The sequence below is a fragment of the Ictidomys tridecemlineatus genome, chromosome 2 (genome assembly GCF_052094955.1).
Source record: "Ictidomys tridecemlineatus isolate mIctTri1 chromosome 2, mIctTri1.hap1, whole genome shotgun sequence".
Lineage (NCBI taxonomy): Eukaryota > Metazoa > Chordata > Mammalia > Rodentia > Sciuridae > Ictidomys > Ictidomys tridecemlineatus.
Window position 1 is genome coordinate 43272471 of NC_135478.1, and position 22381 is coordinate 43294851.

Here is a 22381-nt window from a genome sequence, read left to right on the forward strand (position 1 = left end):
GAAGCTCTCAGAAAAGAGAGGGCTGGGGATATAGCTCAGTTGGTAAAGTGCTGGCCTTGCATCATAAGGCCTTGGGTTCAGTCCCCCCCACCACCACAAAATAAATAAATAAATAAAGCAAGCTCTCAGAATAAAGAGTATGAGCACACAGAGGGCAGATGGTGACACCGAATATTAACCTTGCATGTCTAAGGCAGTGGGATGATATGTGGTATGTTCTTGTTTGAGAACATCCTGGAAAATAAGGACTTCCTGATGTAATCAGGAAAAGCCTCCACCTGCCCCTGCTTTTACCTGGGTGAGCTTCGTATCTAGAACTCTCCAAGAGGTGTTGGTGTTGGGGTCCATACACCCTCTTCTCAAAGTCCCCTCACCTTTCAGGCTGTGTCACCTGGCCTCTCAGGAGAACACAGACCTTTCCCTGAAGAAAGAGATCAATCAGGCTCATTGTCAAAATGAGTTGCTCTTCTGTGCCTTTTCAGTCAGGGATTGGGAGAGCTGGTCAGGGGCTCAAACCATTTATTCAGAAAAAAGATGCCACCCAGGAACGCCAGGGGAAACTTTACGGCGCAAACGTTTTATTTAATAAGTTATAAGATACAATTTACAGTCGGCATTTGATTCCAGTTTGGCTTCCCTGTCCTCGTTTCCAAGGCCTGTGGTCCCTTCACATTAAGCTTCAGGCTGCCTCCAGTTTCTAAAAGGTGGACTTTTACCACCAACACCCACCTCCAACTGCTACACCTCCAGAGCCCTACCACACCCATGATGACAGTGGCCACTTCCTTAGGACTAAGCAGCAAATCAGAAAGTCAGCCTGCCTGGCCCAAGCTACACATCTGAGCTCTGCCATGAGGCAACGTCCCTGATTGCTTTAACTTAATCCCAAAGCCAGCTCAGGTCTGCAAAAGGCTTGCAAACTGTCCTATACCCCATTTAAAAAAAAAAAAAAAATTCTGCACCTGCTGATTGTTTTCCCAAGAGCATCCATAAGAATTCCTCCCAGGATTTGATGCAAACTGTCAGCTACGCAGCTTTCACTGTTCTGCCAAAAGGGGGCGATCACCAAAGAAGCTGCTGCCTTTCCCTGCCCCTCAACAATTCCCCAACACTCAGCCAAAAGTTGGCATGAGCTTTATTCTTTCCTGTCTATATTAATATTTTCCTGAGTGACCCACAGGTTGGCAGGGGTGGCTATGAGTGTTGTGTCACCTTATAGGCCTTCATGAGGCGAACACTAACATGTGCACCCACCTGAGGTCACTTTAAAGGTTTTGGTAAGGCTGATAAGTGACTGGGGCGTGTGTTAGAAGCAAGGGCTAGTGTTGGTGAGAAGGGATCTTTGGCAAGTGGGCTGCTGCTGGTCACTGCAGAATTTCCTCCACCAAGTGACTGAAATGGACTTGGAAACCTAAAGCAGATCCGTGGCAGCCAAATGGTCACACTTTTATGACTCTGCAAAGAAATAATCACCAGAGAAGTACAGAAACACTAGGAAGCCATGTGCCACCAATTGGCTCTGCCCAGAAAGAATGTCAGGAGGCCAGAGTGCAATGGGTGATTGGTGAGAAGTAGTGTCAACATAGTGGAGCACCTAACAGCCTTTTCCTATGGAATATGGGCCCTGGACTAGATCCAGCTGGTCTGAAGGAATCCCTTTGCTAAATTACAACCTAAACTAGGTCTCTTCTTTTTTCCTGGCCCCTTCCCACCCCCCCCTCATGCCCCCCCCCGTCTTTTTTTTGTAAAGGCTCAACAGTAAACCTGTAGCTTAGGTTGGCCAGTTTCATTTTTTTAAAAATGTCAGTCTTCCCCATATTCTTGGTCTGTCTGCAGTGACCTGTGCCCCGCAAGGTCTGAGGTGAACTGAGTATACGTTGGATCTTCTTAGTCCATTGGACAAATTTGCATTTCTTATGATTACCCAATGCATCCCTCAAGAGTCAAGTCTAGGACTTATTTCTGAAGGCACTTTAGAATGGTAGTGTTTTGGGATGGGATTTAGACCCACCAACAGGCTGGAGGACATGGTATAAAATGAATTACAAACAAGCGATAAAAGCAACCATAAGAATTCCTCCCAGGATTTGATGCAAACTATTTTAAGGCACTGTGACATGAAAAGGGCTGCCGGGGATGTGTTCTTCCCCCCACTTCACGGCCAGAACGTAATCCCCCCTCTCCTTGACAACATATGTGACATTGTACTGCTGGTTGCCCACATGCTTCATGGAGACCTCCTCACAGGGTGTGGTGGGTCCATGGACTCCAATCAGCAGCATGTTGGAACCTGAAGAGCAAAGGGAAAATGGTCACTCCGGGCAGCAGAAAGAGAACATGTGAACCAAGGGAGACAAGCCTGGGACTTCCTGTTGAGCTTCTGTGAGGACGCTGGGCCCCTGAGCAGGTGGGAGGCTGTGGTGATTACCAACAGAGACTTACAGAGCTTGACAGTGAGGTTCATGTGCCCAGCATTGAGAACAAATAAGTGAAATGGCAGAGCCAAGTTTCTAGTCCAGGTGCTCTGGATGTCAGAACCTGAGCAACTGACCCCTAACACCCAAGTTCAGCTGGAAATTAGAGCAATTAGTGGAAGAGAAGGGACTAGATTAACCAAATCAGTCTGCCCATCTGTAATGGGGATACTACTGCCTTTCATGACTACCTTGGGGTCATCTCAAAGAATCAAGGGGCAAAGAGAGAACAAACAGGTATAGACATTAAGTGCAGGAGAATAGGGCAAGAAACATGGTTGTTTGATGGTGGTTGGGTTGCATGGGGCAAGGGAGAGGGGGTGTGGATGCTACTGAAGGCCTTTGCAGGGCAGGTCAAAGTGTAGGAGGATACTTGGCCTGTCTAGGCCCAATTCCCTTCCTCCCCATCCCAGTGGAACCATGCTACCTACCAGCTTTGCTGCAGTCCACCAGGAAGGAGCTCTTCTGTCCCATGAAGGCCTTTGAGAGCCCTGCTCCCTTGGAAGTCACCTTGCTGGCATCCGAGGATGACTTGGGGATGGCACTATAGCAGGTCTCTGTTGATGACCTGGTCACTGACTCCACCAGGATGGATGAGGTTTCATTGGATGAGCCCGGGCTGACCAGACGCTGACCTAGGACATGGAAGAGCAGGAGGGAGGGATGCATGGCCAGACCAGAGGACTCTCAGTCAGAGGACAGGCAGGTATCCCAGAAAGATCCCCACAGCTCAACACCTGGATACAAAAGCCACTATATATCCATATCCCATAACCACAGTGTCTTCCAAATCCCCTGAGGCTTCACCCATACACAAAACTAGGATTTGTCTTTCTGGGCAAATGGACCAGTCTGGCCTTAGCTGACAAATTCTGCCACCCTGCAGAATTTACCTTTCCATTCATATAAAATACTCTATGTATAAGTAGGACATATACACATTGAAAGGACATATATACATTATCAAAATTGATTCTATACATGACAGAGGATGTTTTTCCCAAGTTTTCTCATTTTTCTGCGATGAACCTATATTACTTATCGAATAGTGAATCATGACATCATGGAAGGGATTTACTACAATATGTATGGTGGTTACCTTTGGGTGCCAGCTTGTGAAGTTGTTTTTACTATTTGGCATTTTTTCCCTCAGTGTTTGGAAGGAGACATCGTTTTGTAAATTTGTTTTGTTTTGATTGAACCCAGGGATGCTTTAACAACTGAGATACATCCCTAGCATTTTTTATTTTGAGACAGAGTCTCAGTAAGTTGCTTAGGGCTTCACTAAATTGCTGAGGCTGGCCTTGAACCTGTGATCCTCCTGCCTCAGCCTCCCAAGTTGCTGGAATTACTGCACTTGGCCTATGTTTTTATAAATTAAAAAATAACTTTTTGATTATTTCAAGATTATTTAGAAAGTTTTTTTTTTCAGGCTCTGATTAAACAAATACATTAGATTTCAAGTATGTAAACATTTCTTCTTTTCTGTTAACAGGGGGGGGACATCAAAAAACAAAAACACCCACCTAACCTGCTTTCTCCACATCTATACTGCCTCACTATGTGGACTTATTTTTGCAAGTCTTCAACACACAGGCCTCTGGAATGTCATACAATTTCTTTACATTCAAGATTCAAAGTAGATTTAATATCTAAAATCATATTGTTAGTCAGATAAGACTAGCTCCATAGGGCAGAATAACTCTGAGGTTGTTCATCATTACCTGTCACTTTGGCTTTGAATGGACTGCCCACAATGTGGTTGGGTCCGCCATATTTGACACCAATCAGATAGTTTCCAGGAGCCATGGGCGTGTACATAACTTTGTACCCCTCTGGGGTTTCTTGGCAATCCATTTTAACTTTGGATGGGCCTTCAATAGTGACAGACAACGTCCCTGGGCCTGCTCGGGTGGTGTTGATGTAGAATTCAGACTGGATGCCTGGGAGAGAGGAAAAAGGAATGCACTTGTAAATGATTTGGAGGGATGAGGGGTGTCATGTGGGGGCCTTTCCTGGGGGTGTTAAAGCAATGATGGTGTATACATAAGTCTCCTCAAAGAGGGCTTGCCTTGATGGCATAGGAACCCACTGTTCCAGCTCTGACTTCTGGCACAGAGAACCTTGGGCCCTGGGTGGGTAGCTTCCTAACCCAGGGTGAGGCAGGAGTGTAGCTGACATTTCGCCCACAAGTGTAAACTGCCTGGACACCCTGTTCTCTCCTCCGGGCATGAGCCATGGCTGAGGGCGAGGAGCCTGAGTCATCACTGCAAGCCTAAAGTGCTGCTTCAGCCACTGGCCCAGCTCTGCCTACAGGCGGGAAGGAGAGGCGTGGGCCCCTTTGACCTTTCTTTTCTCCTTTGGGTAGATTTAGAGATGCCAAGGAGGCCCAGTGTCCCCTCTCTTCCTCTTCAGGCTCCTTGCCCTGCACCCCATCCCGAAAACTGGAGTAATCACTGTGATCTGCCAGCCCACCCCCTTGGCCATGAATTCCAGCAACAAAAACAGTAATAAAAGAGGAGCTCCTGCTGAGAACCACAGACCCCACATAAGCTGCAGACCCTGTGCCAGGCATTATTTTACATGCATGTGCATGGGACCCTTTCACAGTGGTTTCTGTTTCACAGAATGGCACTAAGACTAAGGGAGGTTTGACCACTTGCCAGTCATGATGCATCATCAGAAAGTAGCAAGCAGCATCTGAACCAAGTCTGCAAGGCTCTGGTGCCCAGGCCCTTCTTGGCCACTGGAAAGACAGCGGAGGTGCCCAACCTGCAACCTCAGAATACCTAACCTCTTGGTTGTCCCAGGGCATCCCGCTTGTGACAAAAGCCCAAAAGAGAGTACCAACTGATGGCCATGAAGGCACTCCTACCTAAGCCCACAGCTCCACAAAAATCCCACTTCCCCCTCTCTACTCCAGGGGTCAGTGGGGCTGCTTGGGTGTCAGAACATCAGCTGCGTGCCCCCTACAGTGCCCTCTATGGGGCATCCCTAGCACAGCACCCCCACAGGAGGCTGTTTTTGCCAGAGCCCTGGACACCACCCCAGTTGGGAAATGTTTTGGTTTAATTATAGCCCTCAGATCAGAGAAGGAATTATTGTTCTGGTTATCAATAAAAGAAAAGGAACTACCATTGTGTAACCTTCAAACGCAGCCTAGCTGTTTCTGGAAGCTCCAGAGGCTCCTGTCCCAAGTCCCTCCCACTATCTCAACTTTGTCATGGTTCCTAATCTATGTAGCTGAGAAGCCCCTTCAGCAGCAGCTGCCAGGCTGGGGACTGTGGGGGAAGTAGAGAGTCTATAACAAGGGGGTGGTGTGTCCAGGAAGTAGCTGTAAAGTGGCGATAAGGAAAGATATTTGTAAAGTGAAGTTTAAAAGGCCTGGCTATAGTGCACAGAAGCTCCAACTCCCCCCACCCACCCCACCCCTGCCCCCTTAGGTAGCAGAGATTGAATCCAGGGGTGCTTAACCACTGAGCCTCATCCCCAGCCCTTTTCATTTTTTACTTTGAGACAAAGGTCTCACTAAGTTGTTGAACTTGTGATCCACCTGCTTCAGTATCTCAAGTCACTGGGATTACAGGCATGTGTCACCACACCTGGCAGCTCCACTCTTTCTTTCTTTCTCTCTCTCTCTCTCTCTCTCTCTCTCTCTTTCTTTTTTAATTTTTAGTTCTGGATTGTCACAATACCTTTATTTATTTATTTTTACATGGTGCTAAGGATCAAACCCAGTGCCTCTCACGTACTAGGCAAGTGCTCTACCACTAAGCTGCCCAGCCCAGCACCATTCTTTTTTCTTTTTTTGTGGTGCTAAGGATTGAACCTAGGGCCACGTGCACATGAGGCATGCATTCTACCAACTAAGCTCTATCCCTAGTCCAGCTCCACTCCCCCCCACCCTACTCTTTTTAACAAGTTATTTCATTCCCTGAGGGGGTAAAAAAAATCAGTTCATTCTGACTCTGAGAGCCCAAAAAGGCAAAGATGATGATAAAGTGGGAAAAGGAAATTAGGAAGTACAGGACAAGAGCTACCTGGCTATTTATTAGCTACTTTAATACTCAGAATAAGCTTATTAACTAGGCTTCCTTATTTCCACTTCACAGAAAATGAATTAGAAATACAGAAAGGCAAAGAACTTGTCCAGAGTTGTTACAAGGTCTGTCCGACCTGGAACTAAGACACCTGTCTGAGAGAAGACAGGAGAGAGAGAACCTGCATACAGAAGTCTCTCACCACCACCTCCAGCTACAACCAGGATCTGATACCAACAAACATCTCAACATGATGGTCTTCCCCTCCTCCAGCCTGGCTGAGTTCCTGTGAGTTCAGTGCATGTTTAATGCAGTGCAACTTAGTCTTTAAGGTGAGAGAGGGTAGAGGGGAAGAAGGCATAGGGTGTATCCTGGGGTTCTGGAGCATTTATCAGGACACACTCAGTTGCTCCAAAGAGTGGAAACCTCCCTAGTCTAACTCCTGACCTCCAAGCCTCAGCAGAGCCCTCCCCTAAATTTTCCTCATACCCTGTTCCTAAATCTGCAGAATGGACCATTGAAAGTTTAAGCCAAGAGATACAACAAACCCACCCAAGATAAACACAGGGAGGTTTGCTTTGTGCTGAAGGTCAGCATGCTGGACCCTTCAGCAGCAGAGCAGATACCTCTTCATCTGTTCACACTGCAGCTGTGTAACCTCCACATGGATATTTGGGGAAAGGCTTGGGAATGGGAGGGCTAGAAAAAACAAGACACCTTCCCCTTGACAAGAGCAATATTTACACAGGGTTTGAAACAAGCATGCTCTGTACTCTCCTCTCCTGGCTAGAAGCTTCCCTCCAAGACAGGCTCCTTCTCCCTGCAATGTCCAGTGCTTGCAAAGCTCAGTCTGAAACCCGAGCTCTGGAGAAGGCATGCAATCCGCCAAGAGGAAGTGGGAGAGGCTGGGTACTATAAGTATGAGCCAACAGGGGGATCAGATGGTTGCTGGCTGGCACAGGGAACACAGGCTGCTGTGCACTCAAGAAGCAGAAGGACTCCACCTCAGTGCTCAGTGGGTAGCCTGCCAAGGGTCAAATGCCTGTACTGTTGGAAATTATTCTAGGGCTGCTGGGAAGACAGGAGTGCTAGTTTAGGACACTACACAAAGTGAGCTGAAGGTGCGTGCGTGCCCTCCAGGTAAGTGGGCACTTAGGGAAGAGGGACAGCCTGGGGATTAGGCTATCACCAGGCTCTCAGATCATGGACCTTGACTGAGTCCTGCTTCTGCCTCCTCCTACCTGAGTGAGTCTGGGGGTGATGGGCCTCTCTGATTCCCTTTCCTCAACTGTCAAATGGATTTCACCTAAGGCCCTTCACAAAGGGCAAACTGCTGGCTCAGAGTTCAGTGGGGGCCAATCTGGATGGTCTGAGGAGTCCAGCAGCATTAATGCCATCCCGGGAGGGGGGGCTGTTAAGGCCATTGCTTTGGTTGGAGTCCCCAAGAGCATTCTGGCCCATCAGTCACTCATGAATCTGAGTAGGGACCCTTGGGAACTTAGGATGCTTTTGATCCAGGACTGGATGCCAAGAACCATGGCCACTCATCCTCTTTCCCATGAGGAAGACTTTTCTTTGCCATCCCACTCACAGCAGGGCAGCGTGGTGGGGGCGGGGGAACTAAGAGGAGAGATGCACACAAACAAGGGACTTGAGAAACCAGAATGGGCTGCTTTCCCAAGACGGCCCCAAGTAACATCAAATGCAAATGAGTTCCCCACTACAGATTTCCCCTGCAGAGACACCCAAGAGGACAAATTCCCCGCCCCAGCGTCTTCTGAAACAGTGACACAGTGAATATCAGCCAATGTCCATCTCTAGCTGAACATGCAAACAGCTGTTAGTTCACAGTATGAATACCAACTATAGGCATTTAGAGGGGGGTGGAGCTGTATGTTTGGATACAGAAAAATATTTAAGATGTCAAGGGAAGAAAGCAAGCTGCTCACCAATCTGTGCAATAAGATCACTTCCATAAAATAAAAGAAGCAAAATCATCCATCTGACCATTTAAAGAAGTAGCTAACCAACCTAGCCAGCAAGAATGAAGTCAAATGAGAGACAGGCAGATGGTATGAAGATCTCTCTGAGCTGCTAGGGGTATTTGCTCCTGGACCAGGGGCCAGGGAGAGGCAAGGAGCTGAGGAAGGAAGTAAATTTCACCTTAAATCCTTCTTCAGTTCCTATGTTTCCAGAATCAGATATGTCCCATTTTAATGGAGCAAACATTAAAAATATATTGTAATGAGTCCAAAAAGTTTCAGAATTCTTGAGCCATTTCAGGAGTAGAGAATAAAGGAGGAGGAAATGGGCCATGACAGATTTTATACTATTTTGGTGTATTTCTGGGAGTCCAGGGACCAGAAGAACTGACGGGGAGGGATGATAGCAGTGAATTCTGTGAAAGCAAAAAAACTCATCACTAATGACACCAGGTATGTTCCCCAACTATCAGTGTCCTGTCCCTGGGGTCCAGGAACTTGGTGAAGGAAGACATCTGGGCCACAATGAACAGTAATGACATGATAATACTGCCACAGAGATCTCACTCTGGATTTATCACAGGTCAAGCCCTATCTCCCAAAACAATGGTGGACAGCAGGAGCCTCCAAAGTACATGCTACTCCACTTTCCCAGGGGGAGTGTACAGGTGGCTTCTGCAGGCCTTGGAGATTTCCACCTGGCTTTGCCTCTGGAGCTGGCTTTGTTAAAGATAAGAAGTGCAATGATATTTTACCTGTGGTGCCCCCCTCGAGCCCTGCACCGTAGGCAGACACCAGGGCAGGATTCCCAGCTTGTCCTGGCTCCCCAACGCGCACTTTGAAGGGGCTTCCAACCACGTGGCTCCCATTGAATTTGACATCAATTGTGTGGATGCCATTTTCGTGGGGGATGAAGCGAACAGCATACTTATCTAGGAGAATAAGCAAAGTCACAGAGTGAAACCAGGCAGATGAACACGCTGGAGTTAGGTGAGGACACAGAACTGCAGGCCACCCTTAAAATCATTTAAAAAGACACACAGTTCTGCTGGGAGCCTAGCACATAACATGGTGGATTTCAAAACCAGACGGGTCTATTTGTGTGTCCCTGGTCAGCCCTTTGGGAAATGCATCCAAGTCTCAAATTTGGTTTCACACTCTGGCCTCTGCCTCAGGACACTTCCTTTATGAAAAGCTCACTTCTCACAATGTCTCGATACTTGGCCTCTTGAAGGGGAATAAATGGTTCCAACTGGCATTAATGCTCCTTAATTAAGCCCAAAGCTAACAACTACAGGCAACAGCCAGGTTTTGTTGGGTCACAGCATGTGGCAAGAGAATCTGTTAACTGAAGTGGGCACCTAGATTATCCATCTCCTATGCCCAAGGTGACCCTTTCCAGCCTGGGATGCAGAGCATCTGCCCTCCTTCACCTCTCTGGTTAGTCTCTCAATTCTTCCCTGGCTCCTTGTACTTCATCTCCTGTAGAATCTGTTCCCTCAAAGTTCCACCCAAACCTTCTTCTTTTTTACTCAAGTTCTCTCCAGAGATTAATATCCTAGAGCTGCCCACCCTAATCCTCTCAGCTCTGTACTTCCCCTAGCAGTTCCCAGCTGGGTACCCATTCTCATGTCCAGATGTGGGCCCTGAATGAATAAAGAAAATCCTTCTTTCTTCAAGTCTAAATCAATTAGTATAAGGCCATTTCTTTAGCTACAGGACATGACTTAGTCATGGGCATGTGTCCCTGTTCAGTGAGATGAAAGGGGAGCTTTGCTGGAGACTTCAAGAAAAGGCATCTCTCAGATTTCTGAAAATGAATTCTGAGAGGAAAATGTCTCTTGGTTGGTGCAGTGTGAAGACTGAAAATCTGGTACTGCTACAGCCATCTTGCTACCAAAGCCAGCCTCACAATGACCCACAAAGCAGAAGAAAGAGTCAAGATCTTTGGGGCTTGGAGAACACAGCTGAATGACCAAATCAAATCACTGCTAACAGACACTTTGATCCTGCTTCTCTCGCCTGCTCTAACATTTTCATCAGCTGCTGATCAGTTCTCCTGTGACAAAGGAACCATCAGGGGTCATTACCAGGTGAGGCGGGTTTCTGGCCTTGCTCACTAGCTCTGAGTAGTTCTCTGAGGGCAGGGGGCATGTATTCCCCAGCCTCATCTTCCTGCCATGTCTTGACATTCAATAAATGTTCACTTCTTAAAGTTGATCTCCTTAAAGTTGATCGCTGTCAGAGAATTCCATATACCAGGGCACCACCCAAGAAAATCTTAGGGCAATAAGCTCAAGAACCTAGATTCTCTTTTTTCACTTTACAGAAGAACGTTGATCTACTTTTTCCTCACAGCAAAATGAAATCAAAGTATACTTACTTATGTCATAAGGTCAACAATGTAACAAAAATCTGTAAGATTTTGTTAAAATAAGAGAAAAATCACAAAGAATGTCAAGTGAAAAGAATTTGAAAAAATTAAAAGAAAGGAAAGCAGAATTTGTGAAGGAGGAGAAGGAAAAGGAAGAACAAAGAGGAAAGGAGGAAGAAGAAAAAAAGAATTTTATGCCAAAGTCAAGAGTCTCTGTGTTCCATGTCTAAATCACAATTTAGAAACAGTGTCGCTGACAGTGACGAGACATGGGACGCATACACACAGCGATGTTCTGCGGGCCTCCTGCTTACCTGGCTCCAGCTCAGACACATGGCATTCCTCCACAGCTCCCGAGGGGCTATGCACCTTTGCATCAATCTTGCCTTTTGCACCATTCAACCTTATAGCAAAGGATGCTGGCTGGTTAACTTTTAATCCCGATTCCTGAGAATTTAATATATTAGACAGGTTATGGCCCTTGGAGCTCCTGCTCAGTGGTACACACCGACCTGACCCAGGACTCCAGATGACAGTTCTCGTGCAAACAGGCCCAGAATATGTTTCCAAATAACATCTGACAACAAAAGAGTGTGAGCATATCACGTACATTTCTAGTACAGAGTTCAAGAAAACCAAGACACACATCTGCACAGTTTTGTACTCAAACCATTTAGGCTGGTTTAGGCTGGAAGAGACAGCTCCTGGGGTTGGAGGGTTGAGACAGCTTGGTCAATCAGACTACTGTCTAATTATCTCAAACAAGACTTGTACAGGCCAGAAAATGTAGTATCTCCTCAGCTGAAATAAACCAAGGACTCCTTTTTTGTTTTCTTTCTTTTTCTGTACTTGGGATCGAACCCAGGGCCTCGTGTGGGCCAGGCAAGCATAAGAACTCCCCTTTAAGAGAAGCCTAGAAGCTGACCAAACCATGTTCTCCCTAACTTAAAGTTTTATACCACTGTTCTTTTTTCCTCTCAAGGGTAGGAATGGACAGAACATTTAATGTAGGCAGGACTGTACAGTGAGTTGAAGAATCAGCTGGACCTAGGTTTACTACCATTTCCTAGTAATATGACTAAGCTGCTGATCCTTCTTTGAGTCTCAGTAAGTAATGATGAATTACTTACATAAATAATACGTTATTTATGGACGTAATAAATTCATCTATCTCAGAGAGCTGTTGATAGGATTAAATGAAGTTACACAGGTACAACACTCAGCACAAGGCCTGGCCCATACACAAAAAGACTTCAAAATGCCTACACCCATCCCACCAAAACAAAATAAACAAACGAAAACAAAAGAACAAAACAAACAAAAAACAATGGGGAGAAATGTAGTTTTTGCTTTTCTCTGGGTCAGTTTTACTCCACATGTACTATTTGGGACCTAATAGCCTCCCCTGGAAGGACAGAGAACTAGGTACTTAGGAATTAAACCAAATAGCAACATTTAATACACATTAAGACTGGCCAATCCCAAGCAGCAAAATTTTATAAGTCAGCACTTTTTTGTTTTAAACTTGATTAGATAGCCACACCTCAGACACTAATGAAAGCAGGGATCACACTTCCCACGCAAGCAAATCATCAGGAGATCTGATCAGATTCTCAGTGGGGACTGGATTTGACATTTCTAAATTTCCAGGTGCTGGCATTTCTAAATGCCAAGGGTGCTGGTCTAAGGACCATATGTTAGTAGCAAGTCCCTAAAGCTGTGTTGTCCAGTTAGATAGTCACTAGCCACATGTGGATATAGGTATGTATGTAAATATATAAATATAAATTAATGTTGCCTATGTGTATATAGACTATAAAATGAATATCTTTACATTCAAAGCACTTAAAATTAAATAAAATTCCAAATTCCACTTATCAGTTATTCTAGTTACATTTCATGTGCTCAATAGCCAGCCACAGGTGGCTAGGGACTACCATGTAGCACAGTGAAAATGGGGAACATTTCCATTGCTGCAGAATGTTCTACTCTACTGTGCTGCCTAGAGCTTACAGCCTGGGGAGGAAGGACGTAACACAAAATTAAGGATTCTTTGATCACCAGACCACCCCTATTCCACTCCCCCCTCCACGAAATGCCAGCCGACTCCAATTTTCTACAAAGTCTCGAAAGCAAGACAAAACAATACATGCCTCTCTTGCCTAACCAGCACCAGATGTGGCTGTGCAGGCCTCCACTAAGGCTCTGATAAATAATTTACACAACCCTCAGTATCAAATAACCCAGAAAGAACAGGGAATGATGTAGACACACAGGTCCCTCTTGCTGTAGCAGCTGGTTACAAAAGCTTGATAGAAGGCCTCCTGCAAGCTTACTGAAATATTTATGACCAAACTGTGATGTGAGGACTCTATAGCAAAGGTTTTCGGAAAAGGCTTTCTCCAAACCAGCTCATTTTGGACACAATCATTTACTTTACCTGAATCTGCTTGCCGCTAAATCCTCAAGAGGGAGATAAACACCTCAGAAGATCCAAAAGGAATCTTTGAGATGCATGAAGGCAGCTCTATGCCCTCAACAAATGCTGGGTTTATCTCCCTCCAAAGGTTTAAGCCAGCCACAAAAGAAGCTTCTGTTAAGAAGCCTTTAAATGAAACACAAGAAATACATCTACACCACAGTGACCAGTTAGTACCCTTGGTATTCTCCACATGAGGCCTCTTCAATCTATGAACTATGATGCTGGTTTGGGTTCTATCTCAGTCCCTACCTGAAAGACTAACATTTGGAATATCTAGGAGTATTCCAATTCCCCCAGAATAAGACTAGAATCTCAAATGTAAATGAAGCCTATGGAACTAGATGCAATGATATCACCAATCTGAGATACTAAAGTGGATATTAATCAAGCCAATATTTTTGAGAACTCAGGGCAGCCAAAGGTTATACAGAAAGCCCCTTAACCAGAAATCCTCTTTAGAGAGTCTGGCGTTATTCTACAACTTAAATGCTACTTCTGATTTCACACAAATTATTTTTCAATGTCCTGACCAACAGATGCAGATGCATCCCCAGTGGCTCTTAGTTTGGCTAAAGGTACCAATGCAACACTGAAGTGACCTGTTTGAGATGGGGTTGGGGGTTGCTGCATCTCCTGGTATCCCAGTAGGGTGGACAAAGCCACCATTTGCCTCTAGATCAGGGTGGAGATTCAGGCAACTGCAGTCAACAGCCCAGTTTTTGAGGTGAGAGAGACCTTACTCTGCCACCTCATGCTAGCTGGATCCTGGCTGCTACAACTATTCTATAAAATCATCCTATAAAATAAATCACAATTGACTTTGAGGGAAAAAGCAGCCAAACAAGAGCAGGTTAAATATCACTGGGCTGCTGGGTTTCTGTCTGTTTTGTTTAAGTCTCTCCTTATCCCTTAACCAATTATTAACAGGCTTCCTTTGTTTCTCTTAAATAAATATTTAAAAAGTAAACTTGTCCCTAAACATTGAGGTGTGCTGTTGACTGACCCAACTGTTTTCTGCTCTGAGTACGTGGGGAGCTGACCCTGTCATGGGAATGCTTGCCCACAAGGGGTAAGACTTGAGGTCAAAGTGAAACTAGGGGTCTTGGCACCCAAGGGGGAGATTGAAGAGGCCTCAGGAGTCCAGGGGTCTCACTGGCTGGCCTGTGGCCAAGGAGACGGATGCTTCCTTGCGTCTCACCTGAAGGCTCATAACAGTGAGGCGGCGGGCGTCGTCAGAGGGCGCGATGATGGGCACCAGGTAGGGGCTTTCAGGGATGTGCTCATCATTGAACTTGATAGACACCTCGTAGTTACCTGTAGGGATAGGAAAGCTCCATCATTTCACAGATTCTAAAAGGTTGCCTCCAGAGTGGCCTCTGGCTTCTTAGCTAGGACTAAAATGTCTCAGAGAGAGACACAGCCTTGCTCCATGGCCATAGCTGAATGAAAGAGTCAGTATAATTTTCTTAATTTGGCAGGGTTAGGCCCACAGGGTCCCCAAAGGGTCTATGCAGAGAATTCAGGAGATCCACAGACTCGAATGGGGGAGGAAAATCACATCTTTAATGAAATTTAGTCTTTAGAAATGTCAATAAGAAATCACAGCACAGGATAAGTACCTGTGACTTATCCCCAACAAAAATAGTATTTTTTATACCATTTTAAGTTTTGTAAATATTTTGTATATCATTTGCACTAATCACTATTTTGAAATTAAGGTCATTAGTATACCATCACTAAATCTTATGATTTAATGTATTAAGAGAGAGAAACATATATTGTTATGGTGCATATCTGATAACTATCAATACCTATGTTTTAATTTTGATAACTACATTTTAATATAATTGATTTCCTTTATAATCTAATATATTTTGTTTCAAAATATCATCCTAAGAACAGACCCCATATACTCTACCAGATGCCAAAAGGGTCCCTGTGACACAAAAGATGAAGAACTTGCTCTAGGAAACTTAGACACCTAGGCCACTCTCCTGGGGCAAATGTCCCAGTCATGGGCCATGAGTTGACAGAAGCATTTGAAAGAAAGCAAAAAGCAAATATGCCAATGGAGAAAGAATTGTGAAAGATAATGATAACAAGAGTCCTCACTCCGTTGAGACCCAGTTATTTTCTGCAACTGGCTTTCTAGAAAGCTCTCTATTGTGCCTCCTCCCACAAATGCCTTGGATACTTGAGTTAGATGGGTTTCTGTTCCTTGCAACTTAACCATCTCTGAATAGCAAAATGTGTTCAAGTCAACCCTTGAGTACATACCAGGCTCTTGGGCAATATAAGACACACCACATGATCCATTTTTATGGTCATCGAATGTAATCTCGGCCTTACTGGGACCTTCAACAGCGATGGAGAGGCCTCCAGCACCTGCTTCCCGGGTCCAGATGCTAAACTCAGCTGAGAGTGAAAAAACACTGGGTTAGTGACTGAGCCCAGGACAGCCCCAGCCCCTCTACCTGTTCAAATCTGTAGTGCTTGGTTTAGTCCCTCACCAGCCCTTTCCTCTTTCTCTAACCTTAGGCAGGATCCAAGCAAGGGCCATCCCTGTGGTCTCCTAAGCACTGCCCATGATTATTAAGTTCACAGATAACTGGCATCTTTTGAATACACCCAAACGAAGCCAGAAAAGGATGGGAATAAAGGACCCTGACGATTGGTTTTGCAGCATTCTTGTGTGTTCCATAGAACATCAGACCCTCTTAGAGCTTCAGATCCACACTAATAAGTTATAGACTCTGAGAAGTCCTGGAAGCCTGTTTAGCTTTGGGCAATTCTCAAACTTACTTAGCCACAGAAGCCTTGAATAAGGAATGTCCCTGAATGCCATCCATGAGAAGTCTTCCCTTTAGAGCCAGGGGTGCAGGTTATCATCCCCAACAACTCTCAGTCTCCGCCAAGCTGCTGGAATGCTCACCTGGGACTCCTGCTTCTCCTCTCTCCAGGCCAGGGCCTCCTGCCCGAACTTTGTGGGCACCCCCTTCACCAAGTGGCCCCACAGTGAACTGGAAGGGGCTGCCGGTTACATGCTGTCCACGGTACTTGACACTGACCGTGTGAACGCCCATCTCCTGGGGCACAAACCGGACGCAGTGTGAGTTCTTCCCCATGGGCACAATCTCTGCCTCAGTCACACGGCCAGAGGGGCTGGTGACATGGGCAGACATATCACTGCTGTTGATTTCTGAAAAGAGGCAAGAGGTTGGGAAAAAAAGGAGGATTAGAGCAAGGGCCAGAGGCAGGTGGAACATGCAGGGTAGCAGCAGAAGGCAAGGCAGGTGCAGCCTGGTGGACATAGGGTGCTAGGCCCCCTCCCCTTCGGGCTGGAGGCCTGTCCTCCTGTGGCCAGCATGGAGTGGTTGGGGCCCTTCAGGCACCCAGTGCAGATTGCATTCTAGGGTACTGACACTTCTTGCCCCATCAAGTATATTTACAGCCTTCCTGGCTGGAAGTGAGTTAATCTGATGTGACAGCTTCAAACCAGGAACTGAGCTGCAACATATAAATAAAAAACCAGAGCAGCTCAGGTACATCCAGAACAAAGGTGACATGGCCATCTGTCATGCTTGTATGGTTCTTCTCCACCAGGCAGGTAAGGGTAGAAAACACAAGGGTCTTCATCCTTTACTGTCAAGAAGCTTTGCATTTCTTCTAGGCAATAACACCAGATGCAGAGACAAAGGTGAACACGTGTCAGTCTCAATGGCAAAGGGAAAACCATGCGTGAGCAAAAGCTTTCAGAAGCAAAAGCTTCAGACTGAAGATCAGACAGAGGCCACAAGATGCCTCGGTCACCAGCACCAGGGTATAGACCACATGTACACTGTGAGCTGCTCGCATCATGCTAACAATTGTGCCTGTGCCAATGTGAAGGAGACAGGCAGGCAGGGGACACACAGGACACTGAGCACTACCATCACCTACAGCCCATATGAAACTGCACCCTCCGGCCCTACAGGATCTGGGTTGAGGAGTTCGTGACTCTGAATCCTGAGGACAGAGAAGGAAGGGAGGTTGAGGAGCGGTCATCCCAGGTTATGTACTGAATGTTTATGTTCCTCCAAAATTCATGTTGAACATTACCCCGCAGTGTGGTAGTTTTAGGAGGTGGGACCCTACAGGAAAAAGCAGGATTTGATGAGGTCATGAAAGGAAAACCTTCAGGATGGAATTAGAGCTAGAAGAGTCTGCTTCTCTCTGTTGTCCACCATGGGAGGATACAAGAAGGCAGCTATCTGCAACTTAGAAGAGCACCCTCCCCAGAACCCAATCATGCTGGTTCCTGATCTCAGACTTCCAGTCTTGACCAACCATGAGAAGTAAATGTCTGCTGGTAGTCCTTCATTTACAATGTTATAGCAATCCAAACTGACCAAGAGATCCCCTTCCCCCTGCCCAAAGCCTGGGTCCTGAGGATATCTGGAAGCTGATGAGCCATCCCAACAGAGGAGAGGGGACCATGTGGGTAATGAGGGGAACTGTGAGTCCTCCCAGAGTCATCTGCTACCAAGTAACCAAAAAGAATAACAAAGTCATCAAGAGACTTAAGACAAAGAACAAGCGTTCACACTAATACAAAGATAATTCCAAGAAATAAATAAGCAAAAAAGAACAGAATGGATAATTTGCAAAATCAGAAACATAAAGCAAATGCAAACACAGTTCTCATCACTAATAATTCAAGAAATGAAAATGAAAACCAGATACTGTGTTTTTCCATCAGGTTGGCCAAAGTGAGAATGAAAGGCAGTGATGGTGGAAAATATGTAGAAATGGGCACCAATACATTTCTGGAGGGCCATCAGCCAAGTCATGGCTGCATATGAAATGTACCACCCAGCAATCCCCCTTCTGGCCATGCATTCTCCCTCCAATGTGGGAAATATGCACTTTTTATAATCACAAAACAATCTATACAACTCTTCTAATGTGATCTTGTTTTTTAATTTTTTCCTGGTACTAAAGATTGAACCTAGGGGCACTTTATCACTGAGCTACGTCCACAGCCCTTTTTATTTTTTTATTTTGAGACAGGGTTTTTCTAAGTTGCTCAGGCTGGCCTCAAACTTGCGATCCTCCTGCCTCTGCCTCTGGAGTCACTGGGATTACAGGTGTGCACCACTATGCCCAGCTTAAAGTGATCTTGTTTTGACCTTATAGTAATGAGGCTTCTTCACACATTCCCATGTGACCCAACATTGTTGTGCCTACACAAGACCCTACCAACTACAGCCGAGAAGGCAGAGTAAATAGATGCACAATATACTAGGAACAGGAAAACCAGTCCTCTTTTAAGGAGATCACAAACAAGTTTTGATTTTCCTTCTCTGCAGAATCGGTGCATGCCAGCTTATGGGTGGAGGAGCTCAGAACTCTCACTGACACCATGAATTTTGTTTGGGAGGATCCCTATAGAAAGAACTAGAACCACATTCCAGACTGTGTGGCCTGTTTACTGCTCATTGGCCCCACGAGGAAAAATTCATCGCCAAAGGGCTGGATGTGGCCCACCCAGTTTTGCGGTACAGCCCTCTTCCTAATTTTAGGCATGAAAGAGATGAGTAGAAATGTTAGAAGGCCACTGCAGGGCCAATGTCACTTAAATCCTTCCAGACACTGGCATCTGTATCTAGAAGTGTAACCAGTGCTCTCACTGACATTATTCTTTTTGGCAAATAGTAAACCTAAAAGCATATCCATGTTCTGCCCATGTAACATAATAAAGCCATTTTCATTTGGAAGAAGAGAAAGATAGCAGGTAAATAAATTTATTTTTCTTAATTAGGCATCTGTGAAAATAAATATTGAAAACGAAATGAAATAAAAAGGTCACCAGAGCTGACTTAGGTAGCACGTTCTGAGCTAGGCCTGGAATTGGTTTTCTGTGGTGCCTACTACTATGTCCTGATCCCATGCACCCACCTGGGATTTTCAGGTTCAAGTCGCAGATGCTCCCAACAGTGGCCACTGAGGGGGCCCGGCTGGTCCGGGTGATACTCTCTTTGACTCTTCCCTCACCACTGATCTTCACAGTAAATGGACTTCCTGAAAAACCAACAAGGTGCTCATGAGAGCCCAGAGGCCAAGGCACAGCATTTACAGAAATCCCAAGCACCAGAAAAGGAGGGCAGAGGTCACACATACCAGGAACATGCTCATCAGCAAATTTGGTGGAGACAATGTAAACCCCAGGCACGGTGGGGAAGTAGGAGACCTTGCAGGTGCCATCTTCCAGGTCCTCTGTCTGGATGTCCACCTTGCTGGGGCCTTCCACTGCCAAGGATATGCCACCATAACCTGCAACACAGCAGCCTCCGGCCATTATGACAGCAACTCTCTGACAAGTGGGAGCCCACTGACTATAGAAGGGACATCTAACCCCTGAAGTGCAAACTATTTCTAGATAGCAGAAAGTAATAGCAGCCCTATTTGGAGAGCCTGGGACAGGAGAACAGTTTAAAAGCCTCTGAGAAGTCACACAGTGACTAAACTGCTGAACAAGGCTTTCTCCAGAGGACTCCTTCCTCATGAACATCTACTATGTCCATGAAACCAGTCAGGAGAATACTATCTTGGCCACCTGGCCCAGCATTCTTCACTTAGGATAAAGCCAGGAGACTCACCATGAGAAGAACAAACTGAGGGCAGTATAGGCAACAAAACACAGGTCTGTGAGTTGTTGTGGATCTGGATTCAAATCTCAGGAGCAAATATAACTATAAGCCCGTGAGCCTTAGTTTCTTTATTTATAAAACAAATATGTTCTCTCCCCATGGTCATGAGGTTTAAATGATTATGTAGGTAAAAGGACCCTCAAGGACCTCTCTGAGTTTGAAGACTATTCAGAGAGAAAAGGGAGTTGGGTAGGATGAAGATGAAGCAGATTGAGAAAAAGAAGCCATTTCCTATAAGTTCTGGGTATTTCCCCTGGAAACATGCCACAGACCTGCATCTCTTGTATCCACAATGAAGTCACACATCTCAAAAGTCCGGCCCTCTGACAGGCCTCGGCCGTAGACTTTGGCTCGGCGTGCATCACCAATCTCCGATTGGACCACCATAATGGACACGGGGCTGTTGGCCACATGGTTGCCATTCTTCTTGATACTGACCAGGTGTTCACCCACCTCCCGGGGGATGAAGGAGATGCCTGGACCAAAACATACATTGAGGTATGTAAGAGGAAAGAAGGAGATGGAGGAAAGAAAGTGGAGAAGTGGGAATGTCATATTCTCAAAATTGTAATTGACGATTTCCTTCCTGAATTTACAACAACCCAGAATATTCAAGGGTGTCAATATCAGAACAAAGACTTTCTTCATGCATGTGACCCAACAAGTTTACCATGTCACACTCCAATGTGCCACCAAGAAAGCACCTCAGGGGCCCATCCCCCAGCCATGAGTCCAAGCTCACCACCTGGAAGGCACTCACCGATGTGGTTATTGGGCAGCCTCTTCAGGAGACAGGGCTCATCACGACCAGATGGTGCCTTAATGCTGGCTGTCAGTGTGCTGAGGTCAGTCTCACTGATGTCAAGTAGGAAGTCAGCAGCTGAGCCCAACTTCACCTGGGAGCAACGCCTGCTGTCATCTGGGAAACAGCCCCAACAAGGATCCTGTTACATGTGGCTGCATGGAAACCCTCACTCCAAATGCCACTGACAGATTAACAGGTAAGAATTAAATACCCAGTTAAGTGACAAAACGTGGCTCTGACCATGAGCACACAGGACCAAAAAAGAATGATTGGTACTCATGCCTGGTTCAAGGGAAGACTAGGAGCTGGCAGGAGCTGGGGATGTGGATCCTCATAGGCCACTTTTTGAATGGAAATGGAAGGCACTTCCCACCTGTTGCCATGGCTTGGCATTTCTCAGGGACACACTGATCATGGTCCACAGAGGGCTACTGGCTGCTTCAGAGAGGTCGAAACACCACGGGGACATGAACCTCAACTTGTGTTTTTTCCTTATAACCCACTGAAAATTAGAACCAAACCCAGCAGGTGGAATAGAGGTTAGGAACATGGGCTTTGGAATAGGATAACTTATCCTGAATCTTAGAACACCCACACGAGAACTCAACTAAGCTACTACCTTACCAAGCCATGGTTTTCTCGTCTATAAAATGGAGAACAGGAAACCTGCATGTTAGTGATGCTGGACTTCTCTGAGCTATTGTACTCATCCAGTATTATCTGCATGCCTCTCTCTGAGGGCTTGTTCTTTGCATGATGAAGTTATACTGGTGTAAAATAATCATCCTCGAAATGGTAGCTTTTGTTTTTCCCTAAGTTATCAGTGAAGAGAAGAATTTAGCCTGCCTGAAGGTGGACTTACACCATGGATGCTCCTCCAAAGAGTCTCTATGAAACCTAAATTCAGACAGATACAGTTTGCCACCCCTGGTCTCATGCAGAGAGAATGGCTGTCTGAGGCAGGTATATTGTCCCATGAGGACAACCCTAGCAAACCAGGGAACCCACCTGTGATCTTGGCTGTGAAGGGGCTGCCAGGGATGTGCTTGTCATTGTACTTGACCAGAATGCTATAGTCGCCTGGCAGTGTAGGCAGGTAGGTCACGGTGCACGTCCCATCTTTGTTGTCAATGCAGCTGATTTCTGCCTTCGAGGGTCCCTCAATAGCCAAATCGAGACCACCTGTGAGTGAACCAGGGAGGGAGGGCAGTTAAGAGACTTTCCTTGTCTCCACAGGGACAACTTAGCCAGGGCAACCCTGATGCCAGGGACAACAGGCTGACACATTCCATGTGTGTGCTGTATAAGGGGTCTAGGTAACAAAGAAGCAATTTACAAGAGGGAAAAGCTCACTGGGCAGACACCCCATTGTCTGCCTTGGGTTCTCTCTAGTAACCCCTAACTCTTCAGGATGTGTGGGACAAGAATGACATGGAGCCCTGTAGGTCAGTAACACATACAGGGTGGTGCCAGACACATTCTATCCCTGTTAGCTAGACACCATCAAAGAAATCCACTAGAACCACAGGTTAGGA

At 46.0% G+C, this 22381-nt stretch overlaps 1 protein-coding gene across 7 annotated transcripts in view; it reads right to left on the reverse strand.

Moving 5' to 3' along the window:
• Positions 1-561: 561 nt before the first annotated feature.
• Flnb (filamin B) overlaps positions 562-22381 on the reverse strand; it is a 145220-nt gene continuing 123400 nt past the window's right edge. For 6 of the 7 annotated variants that reach the window (XM_078038343.1, XM_078038341.1, XM_078038340.1 and 3 more), the window contains 13 exons: positions 21855-22028; positions 20802-20960; positions 20314-20517; positions 19512-19664; positions 19290-19412; positions 16285-16551; positions 15630-15767; positions 14551-14666; positions 11185-11317; positions 9252-9428; positions 4199-4417; positions 2906-3109; positions 562-2290 (listed from right to left, as the gene is read on the reverse strand). In XM_078038343.1, coding sequence (XP_077894469.1) covers positions 2103-2290; positions 2906-3109; positions 4199-4417; positions 9252-9428; positions 11185-11317; positions 14551-14666; positions 15630-15767; positions 16285-16551; positions 19290-19412; positions 19512-19664; positions 20314-20517; positions 20802-20960; positions 21855-22028 — 2255 coding nt within the window. In that variant the 3' untranslated portion in view covers positions 562-2102. Of the gene's footprint in view, positions 2291-2905; positions 3110-4198; positions 4418-9251; positions 9429-11184; positions 11318-14550; positions 14667-15629; positions 15768-16284; positions 16552-17173; positions 17358-19289; positions 19413-19511; positions 19665-20313; positions 20518-20801; positions 20961-21854; positions 22029-22381 lie in introns of those variants that run through there. The other variant, XM_078038344.1, reaches the window with a different exon arrangement.